We start from the raw sequence: 18,787 nt of genomic DNA on the forward strand, positions 1-18,787 counted from the left end.
AGACTTCAAGCTCAAGTATGTACTTTTTCATCTAAAAGAAGTAACATATTTACTAAATAGCCATTGTCAAATCTAGAAAGGGATGAATTTTGACAAAGGAATGAATTTTGGGTTAGCCTTTAGAACTAATTCACTATCATCTAAAAAAACTTTTGTTCCAAATTGAAAGTTAATACTATATGATGATTAGTTCTATAAAAAAAAAAAAAAACTTTTGTTCCGAATTGAAAGTTAATACTAAAACACTGAATACAGTAAACTTTGTCTTTCAAAACGTCAGATTGAAATTTGTAAATTAATGTCTTCATAATTATGGCAGGAATGATATAATTCTGCGTTCATATTTTCCATTTTAAATATCAAAAGTACTAAGTCAAGTCATATAGAAAATTCTAACATATTAATATTAATGATGAATTTATATTAATTATGAATGAAGTATATTGTCTATTGAAACACCATAATCTCAATACCCTTACCATTATGTTCTAGTTTTCCTTCTCTAAATTGATTTCATTCAACGAATGAAATGGCTTTTGTATGTTCATCTCTGTATATTCAAAATGTTATGCAAACATCAAATACACTAAATAAAGAAATAGACTCAAAAAAACCAAGTCGTGAACCCAAAAACACAATATATAAAACACAAAAACACAATTTATAAAGCATGTAAAATAAAGAATGTAATCCTGTAAGCATATAAGGCTCCAAAAAGTATATATAAAAACATATAAATCAATGTAAAATATTTTTGAATTTAAATTCAAAATCCTTAATTGTAGCTGTCAAAATTCAAAATCTCCAATCCTAAGTGTGACAGAATACATTATCCCTAATAATATCTAGGTTTAATAGGTTCGGAAATCCCTATATTTGCGGGTTAGTTTCAATTGGGTCCTTCAATTTTGGAAGTGATCAATTGAGTCCCTGTTTTGGTAAAATTGAATCAATAATGTCCTTGGCGTTAATCTTAGTAAACGGTGTTAAATTTCTAACGAGGTGGCATGCTGAGGTGGCTTTTAATTAGCACGTGGCACTGTGTGGAAACATTCTCCCCTTCCTCTTCCCCTTTCCCGAAACCTTCTCCCCTTCCCCTTCTCCTTCCCGAAACCTTCTCCCCTTCCCCTTCCCCTTCTCCTTCCCCTTCCCCTTCCCCTTCCCCTTCCTCTTCTCCTTCCCCTTCCCCTCCAACTTCACCTTCTCCCATCTTTCTCAAATCACTGTCAGACATTACAACAAATAACACCAACATTGCATATATGCGATTCCAACATAAAAAGAAATTGAAAAAAGAAAGGAGTTGCTGCAAATGTTTGGACTGGTCAGAAATATTGCTGCAAATGTCTGTCACGAACCTGAACCGTAGACATTGGTGCGCCACCGCAACTCCGAAACAACGGCGGAGGGCGAAGTAGAGGTTGAGGGGGTTGTGGAGGAGTGCGACAGTAATGAGATGGCGAGCGACGGTGAGAGATGTGGAGGCAAGGGAGGTGCGCTTGACGGTTGGATTGGGGGATGGGCGTGAATGTAGATGTTGAAGAGGTGGGTGTGGGAGGGCGAGAAGAAAGTTTCCCAAAGATGGGAGAAGGTGACGTTGGAGTTGGAGAGGAAGGGGAAGGGGAAGGGGAGAAGGTTTCGGGAAAGGGGAAGGGGAAGGGGAGAAGGTTTCGAGAAGGGGAAGGGGAAGGGGAGAAGGTTTCGAGAAAGGGGAAGGGGAAGGGGAGAAGGTTTCAGAAGGGAAAGGGGAAGGGGAGAAGGTTTCGAAAAAGGGGAAGGGGAAAAGGTTTCGGAAAAGGGGAAGGGGAGAAGGTTTCCACACAACGTGCCACGTGCTAATTAAAAGCCACCTCAGCATGCCACCTCGCTAGAAAGTTAACACCGTCTACTAAGATTAACGGCAAGAACATTATTGATTCAATTTTACCAAAACAGAGACTCAATTGATCACTTCCAAAATTGGAGGACCCAATTGAAACTAACCCGCAAATATAGGGACTTCCGAACCTATTAAACCTAATATCTAATAATCCGTAATTGAGACATTGAGACACAACACATTAGACGTTAAGAAATTAGGGATAAATATAATGGTAAACGAGATCGAAAATGAGAAAAACAAATAAATACAAATTTCACCAAAATAAATGTTGAACAATGCTTCAAGTATTCCAAAGCAGAGATTACCAAAATTGAGTAAGAAATAAGGTTTTGAAATCTTGAAGGACTATGGTTGCAGCCTTTTTGCAGTGAACAATGAATGTAATCCTGGAAGGTAAAAGTAAAAAACAAAAACACGAAAAGTTTGAAATGGAAATAGGTTTTTGTAATGAATCTAAAAGAGTTAGAAAAGGAATACAAACATAGAAAAGGAAAATGTCGATGAAAGCAAAAGACAACATCATTTCTACAATGGTTATGTGAACTAGTTGAAAGCAGAGAAGAGACAAAGAACAACATAAAATGGTTATCGTGACCAAAATCGGAGAGAGAATAATAACAAATATAAGAAGCATGCAATGCAATTTGAAAACCTAGCTCCAGAAGATGGTGAAGATGTTGAAGGCGTAGAATAATAGAAAATATATTTTTAACAATTTTTTGTTGATAACTTTTTTACTACGTATACATGATAATTTGTTATTGACCATTTTAAATATTTTTTTAAAAATAAATTTAAACAGATTAATAAAATAGTAACATGTGACCTTATTGTAAAAATTATAAAAAGTTACATGAGAGAAAATGTTGAATTTGAAATCGATCGTATATGTATGTAGTGGTCTTGAATAAAGAAAGTGATGTCTAAAAAACCAATTTAAGGTGACGTGGCAGTTAATGGAAAAGCCACTTGTTGAATGGTGGAGATGCCACGTATTGACGGTAAAAGCATTCTACACCTTCTATATTTATTCAGATTATTTTCAGATAGAGACGTAAAAACGTGCCATCCACCCATTATAGGTTGGTCACTTAGTGAGTTAACCTAACCCAACTCATTTATTAGCGAGTCGGAAATATTCAAATTCGGTTCGACCCACCACGGGTTGGTGGTAAACGGATTGGCTCACTGACTCACTTAATTACAATTTTTTTTTAATAAAAAAGACTACAAACTTTTTATAATACAAATGTAAACAAATTTCACTCACAAATTTCACTCACAACATGGGTGTTTAATTAATTTTGAAAATAAAGAACTTAAATAACTTTCTCAAGAAAAAACAAAATAATAAATAGTTTTTTATAAAATTAAAATTAAATTTTAATAAAATACAATTATGTAGGTGAGTTGGTGGGCCAACCCGGCCCACCACGGGTTCAACCCGTATGAGATGGGTTTAAACGAACCGGGTTGAAATCTGACTCGCATAAAAAAAATACAATTTTTTCTAGGGAGTTGCTCCCTCCACCACCACCAACCACTCTCTGCACCTCTCCATACCTAATTTGCCCTTCTATAAAACGGATGTCAACATCCGTTTCACCTTCAACGGATGTTGACATCCGTTAACGGATGTCCCACATCCGTTTAATAAATTTTTAAAAAATATTTTATTTATTATTTAAATAATAATATATACATTAAATTAATAATAATTATTTTATTAAATAAAATAAAATTAATTTATAAATAATTAAATACTAATTTTTAAAAAATTAAATAACATTTATATATTAATTTAAAATATAAAAAATTAAAAACAAAAAAAACAAAAAAAGGTAACGGATGTCGCCACATCCGTTTTAATATATTTATAACAAATTTTTTAATTATTATTTAAATAATAATACATAAATTAAATTTAATAATAATTATTTTATTAAATAAAATAAAATTAATTTATAAATAATTAAATAATAATTTTAAAATAATTAAATAATATTTATACATTAATTTAAAATAAAAAAAATAAAAAAAAAAACTAAAAACCAAAAGAAAAAATGTAACGGATGTGGCACATCCGTTTTAATATATTTATAACAAATTTTTTAATTATTATTTAAATAATAATACATAAATTAAAATTAATAATAATTATTTTATTAAATAAAATAAAATTAATTTATAAATAACTAAATAATAATTTTAAAATAATTAAATAATATTTATACATTAATTTAAAATAAAAAAAATTTAAAAAAAAACCAAAAACCAAAAGAAAAAATGTAACGGATGTCGCCACATCCGTTAAGGGATGACGGATGTGGCACATCCATTTTAATATATTTATAACAAATTTTTTAATTATTATTTAAATAATAATACATAAATTAAAATTAATAATAATTATTTTATTAAATAAAATAAAATTAATTTATAAATAATTAAGTAATAATTTTAAAAAAAAATTAAATAATATTTATATATTAATTTAAAATACAATAAATTAAAAAAAAAATTAAAAAAAAAAAAAAAAACTCAATGGATGTGGCACATCCGTTGAAGAATTTTTTCTTCAACGGATGTTGACATCCGTTGAAGAAAAGAGGTGGGGGTGTAGAATATTTTAAAATATAAAGTATAGTTTTGGGATTTTAGAAAAATGTGGTGGTACAAGGAGCAAAGTGGGGTGGTGTAGGGAGCAATACCCTTTTTTCTAACCAATCCAGCTCAAATCCGTGGTGGGCCAGATTAGCTCGCAGGTTCTGACCCATTTTGACAGTTCTATTTTCATATTTAGTTTAAATATTTGTTTTTTATAAAATAACTTAAAAATGCTATTTGTGTTTCCTAAATGTGTATAATTCATAGATTATTAACTATTTTTGTTCGTATCTTCGGCATAGTGATTCGTCTGTGAATTTATTAAAGCAAAATCTTAATAATAAAACTTACATATAAATATTGCATTAACAATTTTTTTTTAATATTTTAGATTCTTTAAAGGAATGATGAAAAAACAAACAAACTAGTTTATGGATTAAGGCTTTGTTCTATTGGGTGTATTTGGGGGAGATGATTTGAATGGATTGGAGCGGATTTGAGGATAATTTTTTAGTTGTTTTTCTGAGTGGATCTGTGGGTAATTGAGAGTGGATTTGGAAGTAAAGTTTGTGAGAATTAATGTAGGATTTGATTGATGTGATAGATTTTAAAAATTAGTTTAATTGGTAGAAATTAAAGATTACCAAAATCCCCATAGTTATAAAAGTAATATAAAATGTTATTTATAAATGTTATATTTAATTGTAAAAATGTTTATAAAGAAAAAAAAATTATGAATAATTTATAAAATTAATGTTTAAAAATTATAAAAATTAAATAATCAACTTATTTTTAATAAATTAGAAAATATAATGCATTCTATAACATATTCATATCACGTGAAATTGAGAGTATAAAATACAACAAAAAATATATTTTAAATTTAAATAGTTGAAAGTATATACCTAATTTTATTAAGATGTAGATCTTTTTAAATTATAATATGAAAATAATTATACAAAAAACTGAAAAATAAAATAAAGAGGTGTTAGTTTGGAAAAGGAAATGACCTTGGTCATTGAGTAGCAGCAATTGTTTTGGAAATGAATGTATAGCCCGGTAACCGGTTACGTGTTTGCGTAACCGATTACACATGCGCCAGCCAAAACTTCATATCGCTGTAACCGGTTACGCCACCCTCGTCGTTTCGTAACAATTGGAGGGCACATATGACTTTTCAGTAACAATCCACTCAAATCTCTTCGATTTTGCGAGTGACCAAAATCGAGGGTATCCTGCAAATCCATTCTCGACGATTTATCTTTTTCCTCTCAAACGAACAGCACACAGTTTGTAATTCATCGTCCGCAATTTCGCTTGAACAGTGTTTTCTGTTCATACGAACACAGCCTAAGAGTGAAGTGAAATAAAAAAAAAAAAATATGACTAACTTAAAAGTTAAAACATAATGAAATTTTTTATGGGCTATGAAATAGACTAATGCTACTAAGTCTGTCTTGTACTTCTTTAGATGAATTGGTAAACTACATGATATCACCTTCCGAACAACGAGTATCATTAATTTATAATATTTATACATCCATACATATATATATATATATATATATATATAATTAAATAAAAAATAAATTTAAAATATGAAAAATAAAAAAAAAATTAGAAACAAACTAAAAAGCACAAAAAAAAAGTAAATTAAATCAAATGCAATGAACATATGAAAAAACTAAAAATATGACATGTAAAACCCCAAAAAATGGTGTTTTTAGAAGTAGTGGTAGTCTAAAATTAGTGAGACTCGATTATTTTAATATTAAACAGTTTTATTATAAATAGTTTTGTTATAAACGAGTTTCGCTATTTTAAAATGTATCATCTCTCTAGAAACCACTTTTCTAGAGTTCTCTACCTTTTCTCTAAGAGTTCTAACTCCTGAGTCATTTATTTGACGATCAGAAGGTACTTAATCGACCACAGCAACGAGATCTATGTTTCTACCCGGTCAGTTTCTTCAATAGAGCAAATAAGTTTCGACTCGTTTTTCCCCTTTTCGTTCCTAAATCTGTTTTAGAGTAATATTGTTCTGTTGCATGAGTAATCATGCATCTCCTACATGTTCTTGATTCATTTAGAGTTCTAAGAACTCTGTCCGTTTCCAATTTGGTGTTTTATAGGTTCATCTAGGTATTCCTTGCGGTTCAAGTAATCGGCGGAGCGTTTTTAGAGTTTGACGGTTAGTTTAGAGGTAAGGGAAGCTAGTAAACTCTTTAATTTTATAACTCCTAGAGTATGTTGTGTATAAGTTAAATATTGAATTGTTTGAGCTGAAATATTGTTTTATGGTATAAGAGTATGATAAAATTTGATGGTTTTTAAGTGATAAATCATGTACTGATATTTTGAATTGTATTGGGTGAGAATTTGATTTGTTTTGGTAATATGAAATGTGAGGAGTCTATGATAATGTATGTGATAATGTTGATTGTCTATGAATAGTTATCTTGGGATGTTTAAGTTCATTTTGAGGAAGTGGAGTAGTGAAAATGATAATTAGGGATTAGAGGCTCAAATGGTCAGTTGTAATAGTTTAGTCAAGTCATTTGTGACTTGTGAGAACTACTTAGTTGATCAAAAATGTGAAAAAAGGGGTAGAATGGGATTTGGGTCTATAAGTTGGTGTCTTGGAGGTTTTGAAGTAGAATAGGGTTAGAAAACTCTCTAAATTGATGTTAGTAAGGTTTAGGAACAATTGTTCAAGTCTAATTAGGTGTATAATACAATCTAGGAGGGTTAGAAGTTGAGAAAAATAGTTGGAATTGGTAATTTGGAGTAGGTTGCATAATTTTGCAGATTTGGTGCTGTAGATTATGTAGACTCGCTGAGCGAGTGGATTCGCTTAACGAGTGGTGGTAGAGGTGGATTTTCTGTCAGAGGACTTTCGTTTAGCGAATGGTATGCACTAAGCGAATTGTTGAGGTTTGGGAGCACTGTCAGTTTTATTCAAATTGTTGAGGGTATGCGCTTAACGACTGGTCCAGGTTTTAGTTTACTCTTTTCTTATTTGTTCTTGTTTGATTTAAATGATGTGGTGAATTACTTGGGACTATGTATGAGTATGTAATGGATTTTATAATTATCAAAGACTTGAGTTGTGATTCAAATGGAAGTAAAGTATAATTTCAAAGTGATTTAGTAAGTTTCAAAGTGGAATCTCTTGGTGAGATCCAAGTGTGTTTAGAATGAATGCAAGAGCTTAGTCTTGTGGGTTATCCTGAAACTCCAATGGTCTTTCATTCTCAAGTAGAGAGGATTGATCCATGTCATGAGGAGTAGCAGGAGGTCTTAGTCTTGGGGGCTTCCAGTATGTCTCAAGGTCCGAAACAGACTAACCTCGTGAGTGTGGTAGGGCGAAACTCATTAGCAATGGCTTTGCAAAGCAGTAGAGGCCACCACGAGTGCACAACCCGTCATAGCTCGACAATCATTCTAAGTTAGGACAGTCAAGTCTAAGTCATGATATATTTATGATGTTTGAAGTCAATTATATCATATGCATGAATTAAGTTGTGATTGTATGTTTTATTAATGTATGAATCTTTTATATCTAGCTTACCCTTGTTTTTTTGTTGTCTGTCTTTGTATGTTGTTTCTCTTTTGCGATGATCACCTAATGATGTGAGCTTAGGAACTCATATTTTCAGTTGTTTCAACTAGAGGTGAGGGAGTAGCAGATGAGTTGTTAGATAGATTTACAAAAGTAGATCTCTTCTTTGGAGGAGATTTGTTTTACCTAGTCGTTCTTTTAGCATCTATGTAATGTTTCATTTTAGTAATTTTATACTATTAAAATGGGATATTACATGATAAAAAGATAAACATTAAAAAAAATCTAAAAAATATATTTAGATTTTCTATTAACAGTTTACACCAAATATTTATAATTATATATTTTAAAATGTTAATTATATCAGTATTAATATGTAAAAAAATGTCGATACATATAAATTTAAAATTAAATATACAAAAATTTCAGTTTTACATACGTAAAATATACGAACATAAATATTTAATAATCAGATATAAACAAAATATTTAAAAATTCATTAACTATTTATTTTTTATTATGTTAACAAATGACTCAAATATTAAAGAGACCGAGATATCAACGTAATAAATAAATAAATAAAGTATTTAAGAATTAATCATAATTGATAATTAAGTATACGAAAGGAAAGTTGCGAATTTGTTTAAAAGAGAATATACTGGTTCATCTTAATTTGAAAGTTAAAACTGATTTCAATTGATTGTTGTGACTACAGCAAATTTAAAACTGGGCTTACCTCTTTTTTTAATAAATTAATGATTTATTATATTTTTGGTATTTTAATTCTGCGTAGACAATTTTGGTCTCTGCAATTTTAGTTTTTATATATGTTTTTGCAGGAAATGTAGGAAAAGTACACTTTTATTAGAATTGCAGAAAAAGTTTCCTACATTTATTCATAAATAATTTCATATTATATATTATTATGTACGGCGTGTATGACACTTTTCTGCACATGAGAATAGATATTAAACAATTAACTAAGAGCGGTATACATACAGACTTTTTACCATAAATAATCTATAAATAATTTAATTTACAATTTTTTTAATATTATCTACGGATTTTTGCAATTCCTAATAACAATTTTTCTTGATGTCAGTTGACTTTTCTTCTATTGACATTTTAGTCATGCATTTTTAATGGTTTACTTTTAATTTACACATTAAGAAAAGTAATTAAAACTACAACAACTTTTAATATATTCTAAATTAAAAAATTATATCATAATAATTATACATTTTCTTAAACATTTTGTCACTCTTCAACACTGTAATGCCAACTAGTTTTTTTGAAAAATAATTTTTAAGTAAAGAATAACTTGAACTTTTCAATACTGTTTACAGCTTGTTTTCTTATGTAAATACGCATAATATTTCTTTTAATTAATAATATTCATTTCGAATTTCTTTTACGTAAAGATAAACACTGTTTTTCCAACATAAACATGCCACAAGGTTTTATTTTATATTAATTTTCAGTCAAACTTATACATTATACAGCAATACACTTCTGAGAGTATAAGTTTTTCAATTTTCACATGCCTTAATCTCTCTTTCTTCTGAAATGTAAAACATTGATTCATCTTCACAAAGATGTTGTTGACTCTGAGAATATAGTGCAGAAAAAATGAAAAGGGTTAAGGTAGTATGGAACACCATATGAGAAGATTTGATTCTCTAGTATGCTCACTCTATTTCTTTATACTATATGTACGAACAAACATCATAGTACCAAAATACATCAATATAACATGTAAAGTATGAAACAATGTTTGGTTTTGTAGTTTGTGTACACATAATGCATTACATGGACTCAAGCATGCACAGTATGAGAATCCAGTCCCATTTGTCTCCTTGTTCTACCAACAAATAAATCTCCAGATTTGATGTACCCAGGAACTCTTCCAATGACTGTCATTAATGGTAGTTGTGCCACAGCATCTTTCCTCCCAAGTGAAACGATTGCCATTGGCATCTGTGGCTTGTAATTTTCCATCCTACATTGACCACAATCTCTTCCTCCATCTATCATCACCTTCAAGTTCTTCACAACCACTTCTGCATGCTGTTGTGCTGCAAATCCTTGCTTGATTTCCTGTTGTATACATTTCCATTACAAACTTAATTCCTATCAGATGGCTTGTCAAGAGCCTGATTTATGCAATTACATAAAACTATAGGAAATCATGCATTAAAAGTAACTTTAGGCCTTGAATTCAAGGATTTAGGACATTTCTCTTCAAGAAAATCACCTAAAGAACAACAATGAAACTCGTGGATAGGCAGTGAATTGTAGTACAATGATGTAATGAAGAGTTCAGATTCTCTATTGAATTTTTTGTTATTGTCCTCTGTGGAGCATTAAAAATACACTGATGGTGCTATATTAAAAGTTTTTTTAATATATTTTAAAACATCAAAATCAGTATCCATCAGACATAATAGAAGAATAACACAAAAAATGCAGCAGAGAATCCAAATTCTGCAATGAAACAGATTCCTCTAATAGAATTGGAGAAATACTAGTTCATGAGCATACAAGCAATATACTCATTCATTTTTGCATAGTAATTTATTTTCATTACTAGTTAGGATAAACTAAATTGGCCAAACCCAGGAAACAAAACATGAACTTTTTTTCTAGTGAAAAAAAAAATCTGAAAATCATGTGAGCAGCAAAAGACTAGGTAGCTTATTTTGTTACAGAGTAAGTTATACATACGAAATTATGTGATTGTGAAAAAGCTTATACTTATAGCAAGTACTTACTGGAATATCTGTAATGTCTCCAATTGCAAAAATGTTTCTCCTACCAATGACTCTCAACTTTTCATCTACCTTAATCCTTCCTTCCTCATCCATGTCATGCTTCAACATAGTTTCCTCAAGCCATGCTGATGCAAGTGGTTTCCCTAAACATAAGAAATAACAATCTGCTTCAAAGGTCTCTCCGTTTGAAGTTCGATATGTCTTGTTTTCGTATGATAATTCCTTCAAGTCAATTGATTGCTCTAGTTTCACCACTATATTTCTTGATTCCAACCATTTTAGAGTCTTATCCGCAGCTTTTGTCCCTACGAAATCCAGTAGCCTAGGTCCTTTGTGCACTATCGTAATCTTCTTATGTGGATAATCTACAGCTATCTCTGCAGCAAGTTCCACACCAGTAGGACCTCCTCCAACAATCATGATGGAACGAGCAGATCTTATCCTTTCGTTGTCTGCCAGAGAAAAGGAACTTCATAACTCAAATATACTGACTACAATAATTCGTTACACTATTAACTGAAACTATTCGACAAAACAGAATAAATTCACAAGAACATTATGGCCAAATGAGCAATAAGAAACAATATAATCCCTGATAGCATGAAACAACTCCTTTGATGAAGATAATAAGCAACAACATAGTCAGCATTTAGTCTGTTATTATGTGTTCTGTGCTTCTACTATTTCTTCCGGTTGATCCAGAACTTCCTGATCCTTTGTTTTGTTTCTCTTAATGAGCATTATAATGCTTCGTTTTCATGTCATGTAATAACCTACTCTCCTCTCAGATTATTCCAATACCAGCAACACTAAAATCTCATTTTTATTACACGTGTAGGATCAACTAGTTCTAAATAAGTTAGAGAGTAAATTCATAGTATGTTTTCTAGGTATTTTGAACTGATTATCATAGATAGATGTTCAAAGTTCAAACTCACGTTCTACGAACTGATGAAGTCTGTCCCTCCTAATTTTGGGGACGTCATCTGCATGGCCAGTGGCAATAACAAGATAGTCAAAGGCAATTTTATGGCCATCGGCGGTGATCACATCAGTTTCTGTAACATTGACGGCACTGGACGTAATGATATTGCCATGGACAAGGTAATCTCTATGATTGATCACAGATCTCTCTGCAAAAGAAGGCTCAACCATTGATCTCAAACTTGCCCATGTAATCTCAAAATATTCCTTCCTGCATTCAATCACATTCAATCAGAAAAAAGAAAACATACATTGACGAGTTGAACAACAACAGCCGTGCGCATGAAAATTAAACACTTAAAATGCCAATGCAGTGTTTGGGGGAAAATGACAAACACAATTTTCATCAACAAAATTGAAACTTGAAAATTTGGGAAGTTTCAAAATGCTGTAAAGATTAAACACTTGAAATGCCAATGCAGTGTTTGAGGGAAAATGACAAACACATTAAAAAACACAATTTTGATGAACAAAATTGAAAATTGAAAATTTGGGAAGTTTCAAAATGGTACAAAAATTTCAAAAATTGACAAGGGTATAAAATGCCCCTTTTGAATTACAGACATTCTCTTGACCAACTCACGTAGAGGGAGAGAACCAAAGCAAAAGAAAACAGCCCATTAACATTATGGATTAATACAAAAAAAAATGGGTGTCTCAACTAGCTAATTTGGAATTAAAAAATTAATTTGAATAATTAAACATAATCATTGAAGAGGGAAAAGAAACTGTAGCAGAAAATGTTTTAGTTACGGATCAATGAGGGTAACATGGGCAGTGAATTGGAGAGATTTAGCGACGAGAGAACCCGCAATACCCCCTCCTACGACCACCACTCTCTTCTTCCCACCATGATTTTCCATTTCAATTCCTTGCTTCTGTTCTTCGCATGTCACTTTTTATGTTTCATGGTACTATTTGTTTTCAAAACCCATTAACAAACAAACAGGTAATTAAGTAAACAAATAGTATCTAACATAGTTTGGTGACATGACAATTCCAGAGAAGCTCCTTTTGGGAAAATAAAGCAAAGTTGAGTTAAATTTTGCTGTTTTTATGCTTCTATTTAAATCATAATTTTAGGATGCTTTGAGCTGTTTCGAATAACGTTATCATTTTAAGGTATTTTTAGTTTAGTTTTCTATTTTTGGTATTTGTGATTATAAAATTATGATATTTTTTTCTTTTGTTTTTAAGAGTATAAACAATTATATAAAAATAGACTAATGTTGTTTAATTGTTATTGATTTAATTTTTAGTCATTTAGTAAATTATTTCTTGGGGTGAGGATAGTTAATTGCTTATTATTAAACACGATTGATATATTTAAAATAAACTAGTGATTAATTCATTATTTAAATTTTTAGTTTAGTATGAATTAATATATTTGGGATATATAATTTTGCTAATAGTTAGAGGTTTGGTCCTAGATTTATGTTAAAAAGTATACAATAAAAAAGGTTATTCTCTTGGATAGATACTTAAAGTTTATTAGTGTTTACATTGGCATGTACCACAATAAATTATTTATATTCAAGTTTTTGGTTGCTATAAAAACTGAGTACATGATATATAGTTAAGGAAGTTATTTCGATTCAAATGTTAATAGAGGAACTCAAACAATGTGTATGATATTGAGTATCTTGCATATTGAAAAGAATATTTTCTTTCATTCCATGAAAAAACGTATACTTGTTCGAGAGGTAGTTGAAGAAATAAGGTTGTGGAAACATAAAATATTCACATAAAAAAAACACATAAAAAAACTAACAATGTTATAATAAATGCTTAAATACTTACTTCGTCTTCGATGAATTTTTGTTTAGTACTCGGTTTTAAAAATGAAGACATTGGGTTCCTATGTTATGAAAAATGTATGAATAAGGTCCACAAAGAAAGAACAAGTTCAACAAATCATCAAAAGAAAAAACTGAACAAGAGATAGAAAAAGCTGGACAGCAGAAAAGAGAAGAGAAAAAATACGGCCACATCAGCATTGACTTAACGTCGTTACTATCAACTTAACGGACATGACCTTATTCATATATTTTTCATAACATAGAAACCAATATTTTCATTTTTAAAACTGGATACTAAACAGAAATTGATCTCAGGACGAATTAAGCATTTAAGTTTATAATAAAATCATTGAGCATTAATCATTTATATCATGCTGATCTTAAAAAAAGGCCAATAACAAGGGGGAAATAATAGTTTGAAGATTTAGTTATTTTAATTAAAACTATCCATGTGATCCGTTTTTTTTCTTCTTATCATCGAAAATCTAATATGCCATTGAAATGAGATGAAATTTTTTATTTTGTACATTAAAATGGACTGAAAATAAAAAATAATAAAAATAAAAGTTAATTTGAAACTTTTCAAGAAAAATGAAAATGGCGAAAAATTAAGCATTAAAAAAAGTACATCTTAAAATGACAGGTATGACACATGAAAGAAATGCGAGAAGCCGAAAGCGAAATAAATAATGATTATTATTTGTACATCACACTGTGCAGAGGAGGCTATAATAGCTCATATACAGGACACAAACTTACCTAGATAAATATTACATTATTATTATTATTATTGACATACCTCAGAATCAGATAGTAATATACTAATTAAATTAAGTTTTTTTCTGTATTCAGAGAGATTTAATTATACTATTGGTGATTATATATATATATATATATATATATATATATATATATATATATAGAGAGAGAGAGAGAGAGTAAATGTATGATATAGTTTGATAAAGAGCATAAATGCTAACATGTGCATGTGCCAGCTTGTTCTGTATAGTTTTTCAACTAAAACTTTCATATTATTCTTGCCCTCTCACGTGCTTTTATTTATTTATTTTTGGCTTCTCTTCAGAACTGTATCCATCAATTTGTTTAACAGTTGCTATAGATCATGAGATCAATAATGGTACCAAACAAGCCCTCCTAAAATAATCACAACAAAAAGCAGCCATCTTTTGCTTCCTCTTCACTTGCCTTAAGCCTGTCAAAGTAGCCATTTTCAAAGTTAAATCAAAGGGATTTTGTTTTTTCAGGAAATGGTTTTCTTAAAAACCAGTTTTAAGACTACCAATTATGATTAAAAAGATTGTGGAAATTCATCTTTCTTGATAAGATATCATTTTTAAATCGGTTTTTATTGCTTCAAAATTAATAACAAGTTTTAGCTATATATAGAAATAGATTTCGTGAACGAGTGTAATAAAGTATATTAATTTGGTAAAACTTAAGTTAAGTTTTTTTCCTAACCAAGTGTTTTTTTATTGATATTCATAAAAATGAATTTGTTGTAGTTATATATATGAATTGTTTTGTGACGTAAACTGAGTAAATTAAATTACAATAGTTATTGTTATACTTGTAATTAGAAAGAGTTATTTCTCATTATTAATTATATAATTTTAATCTAATAATAAATATTCAATCTAATAACTAGTATCTACCAATGAATAAGTTATATATGTATAAAATATTGTTGTCTTAATCAATTCTGAATTAGTTGTATATACTTACGGGTTATCTTAGACTCATTTTTAACTTATTTTTTGCATGATGTTGAATAGGTTTAATTAAACTTCAACTATTTAATAAGTTTGGACATTTTTAATTAAGTTCTTATTATTTTTTTTACTAAGTACTCAATTTTCTATATTTTTTAACCGAGTTATTGAGTTTTTGTTATTTAATTATTCTATTAAATGGATGACATAATTGTTATTTTACTCCTCATTTTGCTTATTTATCTTCACATATTAGTAAAATATGCAATATTTATGGTTAATATAAAATTATATTATTGTTAATATTAATTACGACTTTTATTACTCTTACTGAAAATATCTGGAATAATAATATTATCATATTTTTCAATAATTAAGAGATTGTCCTTGTCTCCATTATTGATGAGAGCGATCTTGTCACAACACATGTTTTCAATCAAAACAATAAAAATCACTCATCATTTTATATTAATATTAACATTATTTTATATTAATCACAAAATAATAATCATATTACTCAATTAACGAAAATATTAACACAAAAAAATTCAATTAATAATTAAAAAAATTTAACGTACTCAATAAACTAAAAAAATTAATAAAAACTTAATTAAAAATATTCAAAATTTATCGTAAATCTAAAACCTATTGAATCGGACTAATATTTATTAAAAATATCTTAAGAACATTGATTAATAAGATGTTTTATGTTCATTAATCATTATTATTTATTGGAATACTATTTGGGTAACTTTAGTAGAAACTCTTGGTTACATATATTTCCATCTACCAATTCTTCATAAATCATGATTTTTTCATCATGAATAATTTTATCTCTTCATTATCATATAATATTGTAAAACTTCTCATTTACTAATGATAATTCAATAAAGTTTATAAAGAGTTTCTGCCAAACAACACCAAATATAGCATTAAATTAGAAACCCAAGAGTAATCATTCCCCAGAAGAAAAAAGAACACATTTCTTTTTTTTCACGTGAAGGAATCTGTATTTTAACCTAAAAGTTAAAGAGAAAAAACCAAACATAATACTACTAAATCTGAAAAGTGAGTACATTTGATTCTAAAAACTATCAGATTCCAGTTTCTTCATATATATTTTTTGATAAATATAGTAAAATGGAGGAAGAACACTAATATACTCCAATGGTCCATGTAGATAGTATGAGTAAATTTGATGAAGATAATGGGAGGGAGAGGACCCCTCATCCCTATTATTTCTCAGCTGTTTTAGTCTTTTCTTTCTAGTTTCATATGACGATAACGTGCATGTGATAGTGAGTCCAAGAGAATATAATAACTATCACGTGAAATTACCAAAATTTAGATATAATATATAAATATATATTTGAAGTGTGTAATAATGAAAAAGTTTAAAAAATATTATTAAATTATATTTTTATATCTTTAATATATTTTTATATCTTTAATATATTTATTAGATCAATTTTATCTGAGAATAAAATGGTGAAAGTGGGCACAGTGAGAGAAGGCACTGAAACCATGACATTCTCTAATATCAGCTCTGTTTGTTTCTCTTTGACAGTAATTGAGTGTTCCTATGGCACTATCATACTCTAATCATTGTTTAATATGATTGTCAACTCGTTGGGTTCTGTGCAAATGGTGGGTCCAACGTGTTCATCCCTCGTTAACTCATTTTCTGTATCGTCTCTTTCCTCACAAAAGCACTATGTGCATCTCCCCTAAATCATCTCCCCCAAATCACTCCAAACGAACACAGCCTCAGTCTTTTCTTTTCTCTCTCGATAACAGAATCTCCATAATACATTAGTTTTGCATGTTTTTTGTTTTTAAATATTTTAATAAAAAATTTAACAATATTTTATTATAGGTTAAATTCCTTGTCTCAATTTTCGTAGGTTTTTCTTAGTTCAATTTCTGTTTTATTAGAATCTCCAATTTAGTTTTAAAAAGTGCTAATTTAAGTTAATTAGATCCTGTCGTTAAATTGTGTTAACAAAATTAAATTTTTGATAAGCTGAGATGTTAACGTGGCATGTTTTTTAAACGTTTCATGTTGAAACCTGTATACGTAGCATTTTTTAAAAGATTAGATTTTATTAATAGGGTTTCTGAAATGGGATTTAATAATAGAATTTTCGGTAAATCGATTTTGCCATCGTCGGTGCTTCTTCTTCCAGTGAATCACCACTTCCAACGGCTCCTCCACGCGCCAATCACATCGCGGCCTGGTGGGATCTAGTGAAGACCCTCACTCTCAAGGATGTGATCTGGTGCGGCCAGGCGCAGATAATGGGTCTGGTACTCCAGATTAAATGGAAGGGTCCCAAACTCTCGTTTAGCTGGTTGTGTAGAAACGCCATAGCCAAGAACCTCACCAGAGAGGTGCAACCTCAACCTGACGACGTCGTTTTCTGGGACGAGGAGTTTCACATGCTCTGCACCCTCTCTGCCTACAAAGACAATGCCTTTCACTCCTGGAAATCACTTTCTCTCTCTTCAATGTTTGTCTCTCTTTCTCTCCCTCCCTCTCTATTTCGTGTTTTTTTCTCTGCTGCAATTTTAGAATTTTAGATTAATTTTGTTTTGGGTTTTTTTTTCATATCTCGTAAAATGATTTTTTATTTTATTTTAAAGAAGTGATTTTGGGGGTTGATTGGAAAATGGGTGTTTTTCTTTTTTCTTTTCTTGTTTTTGGAGGTTGATTGATCGATGCTGTGCTATTTTTCCAGTTCTTTCATTTTCAAGAATCGTCTCTGATAGTTCTTTTAGATTGACAAAAGCAAATGAAGGACCGATTTCAATGTCTCTTCTTTCTTCAACAACACCATAATGATGACATACCAATACTATCGAAAGCAACATGCATAGCAACAACAACACACAACTAAAAGCAAAAAATGTTTTAATTTCGAAAGGGTCGATAGACATTGTTGATAAGCAAAACTAAACAGTAGAGAACACACTTCAAAATTAATCAAGGAAGATAATAATAACCATAGTTAGATTTTGGAAAATGACGAGAAACGGTTCACTTCCTCTTCCAAAATGGTTCACCAAATGGCGAGAAATGTCGAACCGTGCATCTACCACTAGCGCTCCAACCACCATTTCCACTCTTCTTTCCCATTGCTTCCTTCTTCTCTTTCTGTTGTCTCTCTCTCTCTGTTGTCTCTCAAGCTGAGAAGAAGATTTCTATGTAGGATTTCTGGGTGCTGTTGTAATGAAGGATGATTTTTTTTTAATTTTTTTAATCAAACATTTTTCACGTTAAACTTAGGAACTTACACGTAACATCCTGCCACGTTTAAAAAACATGTCACGTCAACGTCCCAAATAGTTTGTCCCTCATGATGAATTTTATCAATTTATTTGTATCCAATGACTGTCTTCAGAAAAAAAAATTGTGACTTATATAATAAATATTATTTTTTTCTATAACAACT

At 29.9% G+C, this 18,787-nt stretch overlaps 1 protein-coding gene across 1 annotated transcript; it reads right to left on the bottom strand.

Moving 5' to 3' along the window:
* Positions 1 to 9,797: 9,797 nt before the first annotated feature.
* On the bottom strand, positions 9,798 to 12,721 carry LOC124822567 (uncharacterized). The gene is made up of 4 exons (XM_088110350.1): positions 12,560 to 12,721; positions 11,761 to 12,017; positions 10,823 to 11,274; positions 9,798 to 10,148 (listed from the first exon to the last, which is right to left on the bottom strand). The coding sequence occupies exons 1-4, from the start codon at positions 12,667 to 12,669 to the stop codon at positions 9,867 to 9,869; spliced, it is 1,101 nt and encodes a 366-aa protein (XP_087966476.1). The 5' UTR covers positions 12,670 to 12,721; the 3' UTR covers positions 9,798 to 9,866.
* Positions 12,722 to 18,787: the final 6,066 nt, after the last annotated feature.

This window comes from Vigna umbellata, chromosome 3 (genome assembly GCF_029865625.1).
Source record: "Vigna umbellata cultivar VRB3 chromosome 3, Vumbellata_1.0, whole genome shotgun sequence".
NCBI lineage: Eukaryota > Viridiplantae > Streptophyta > Magnoliopsida > Fabales > Fabaceae > Vigna > Vigna umbellata.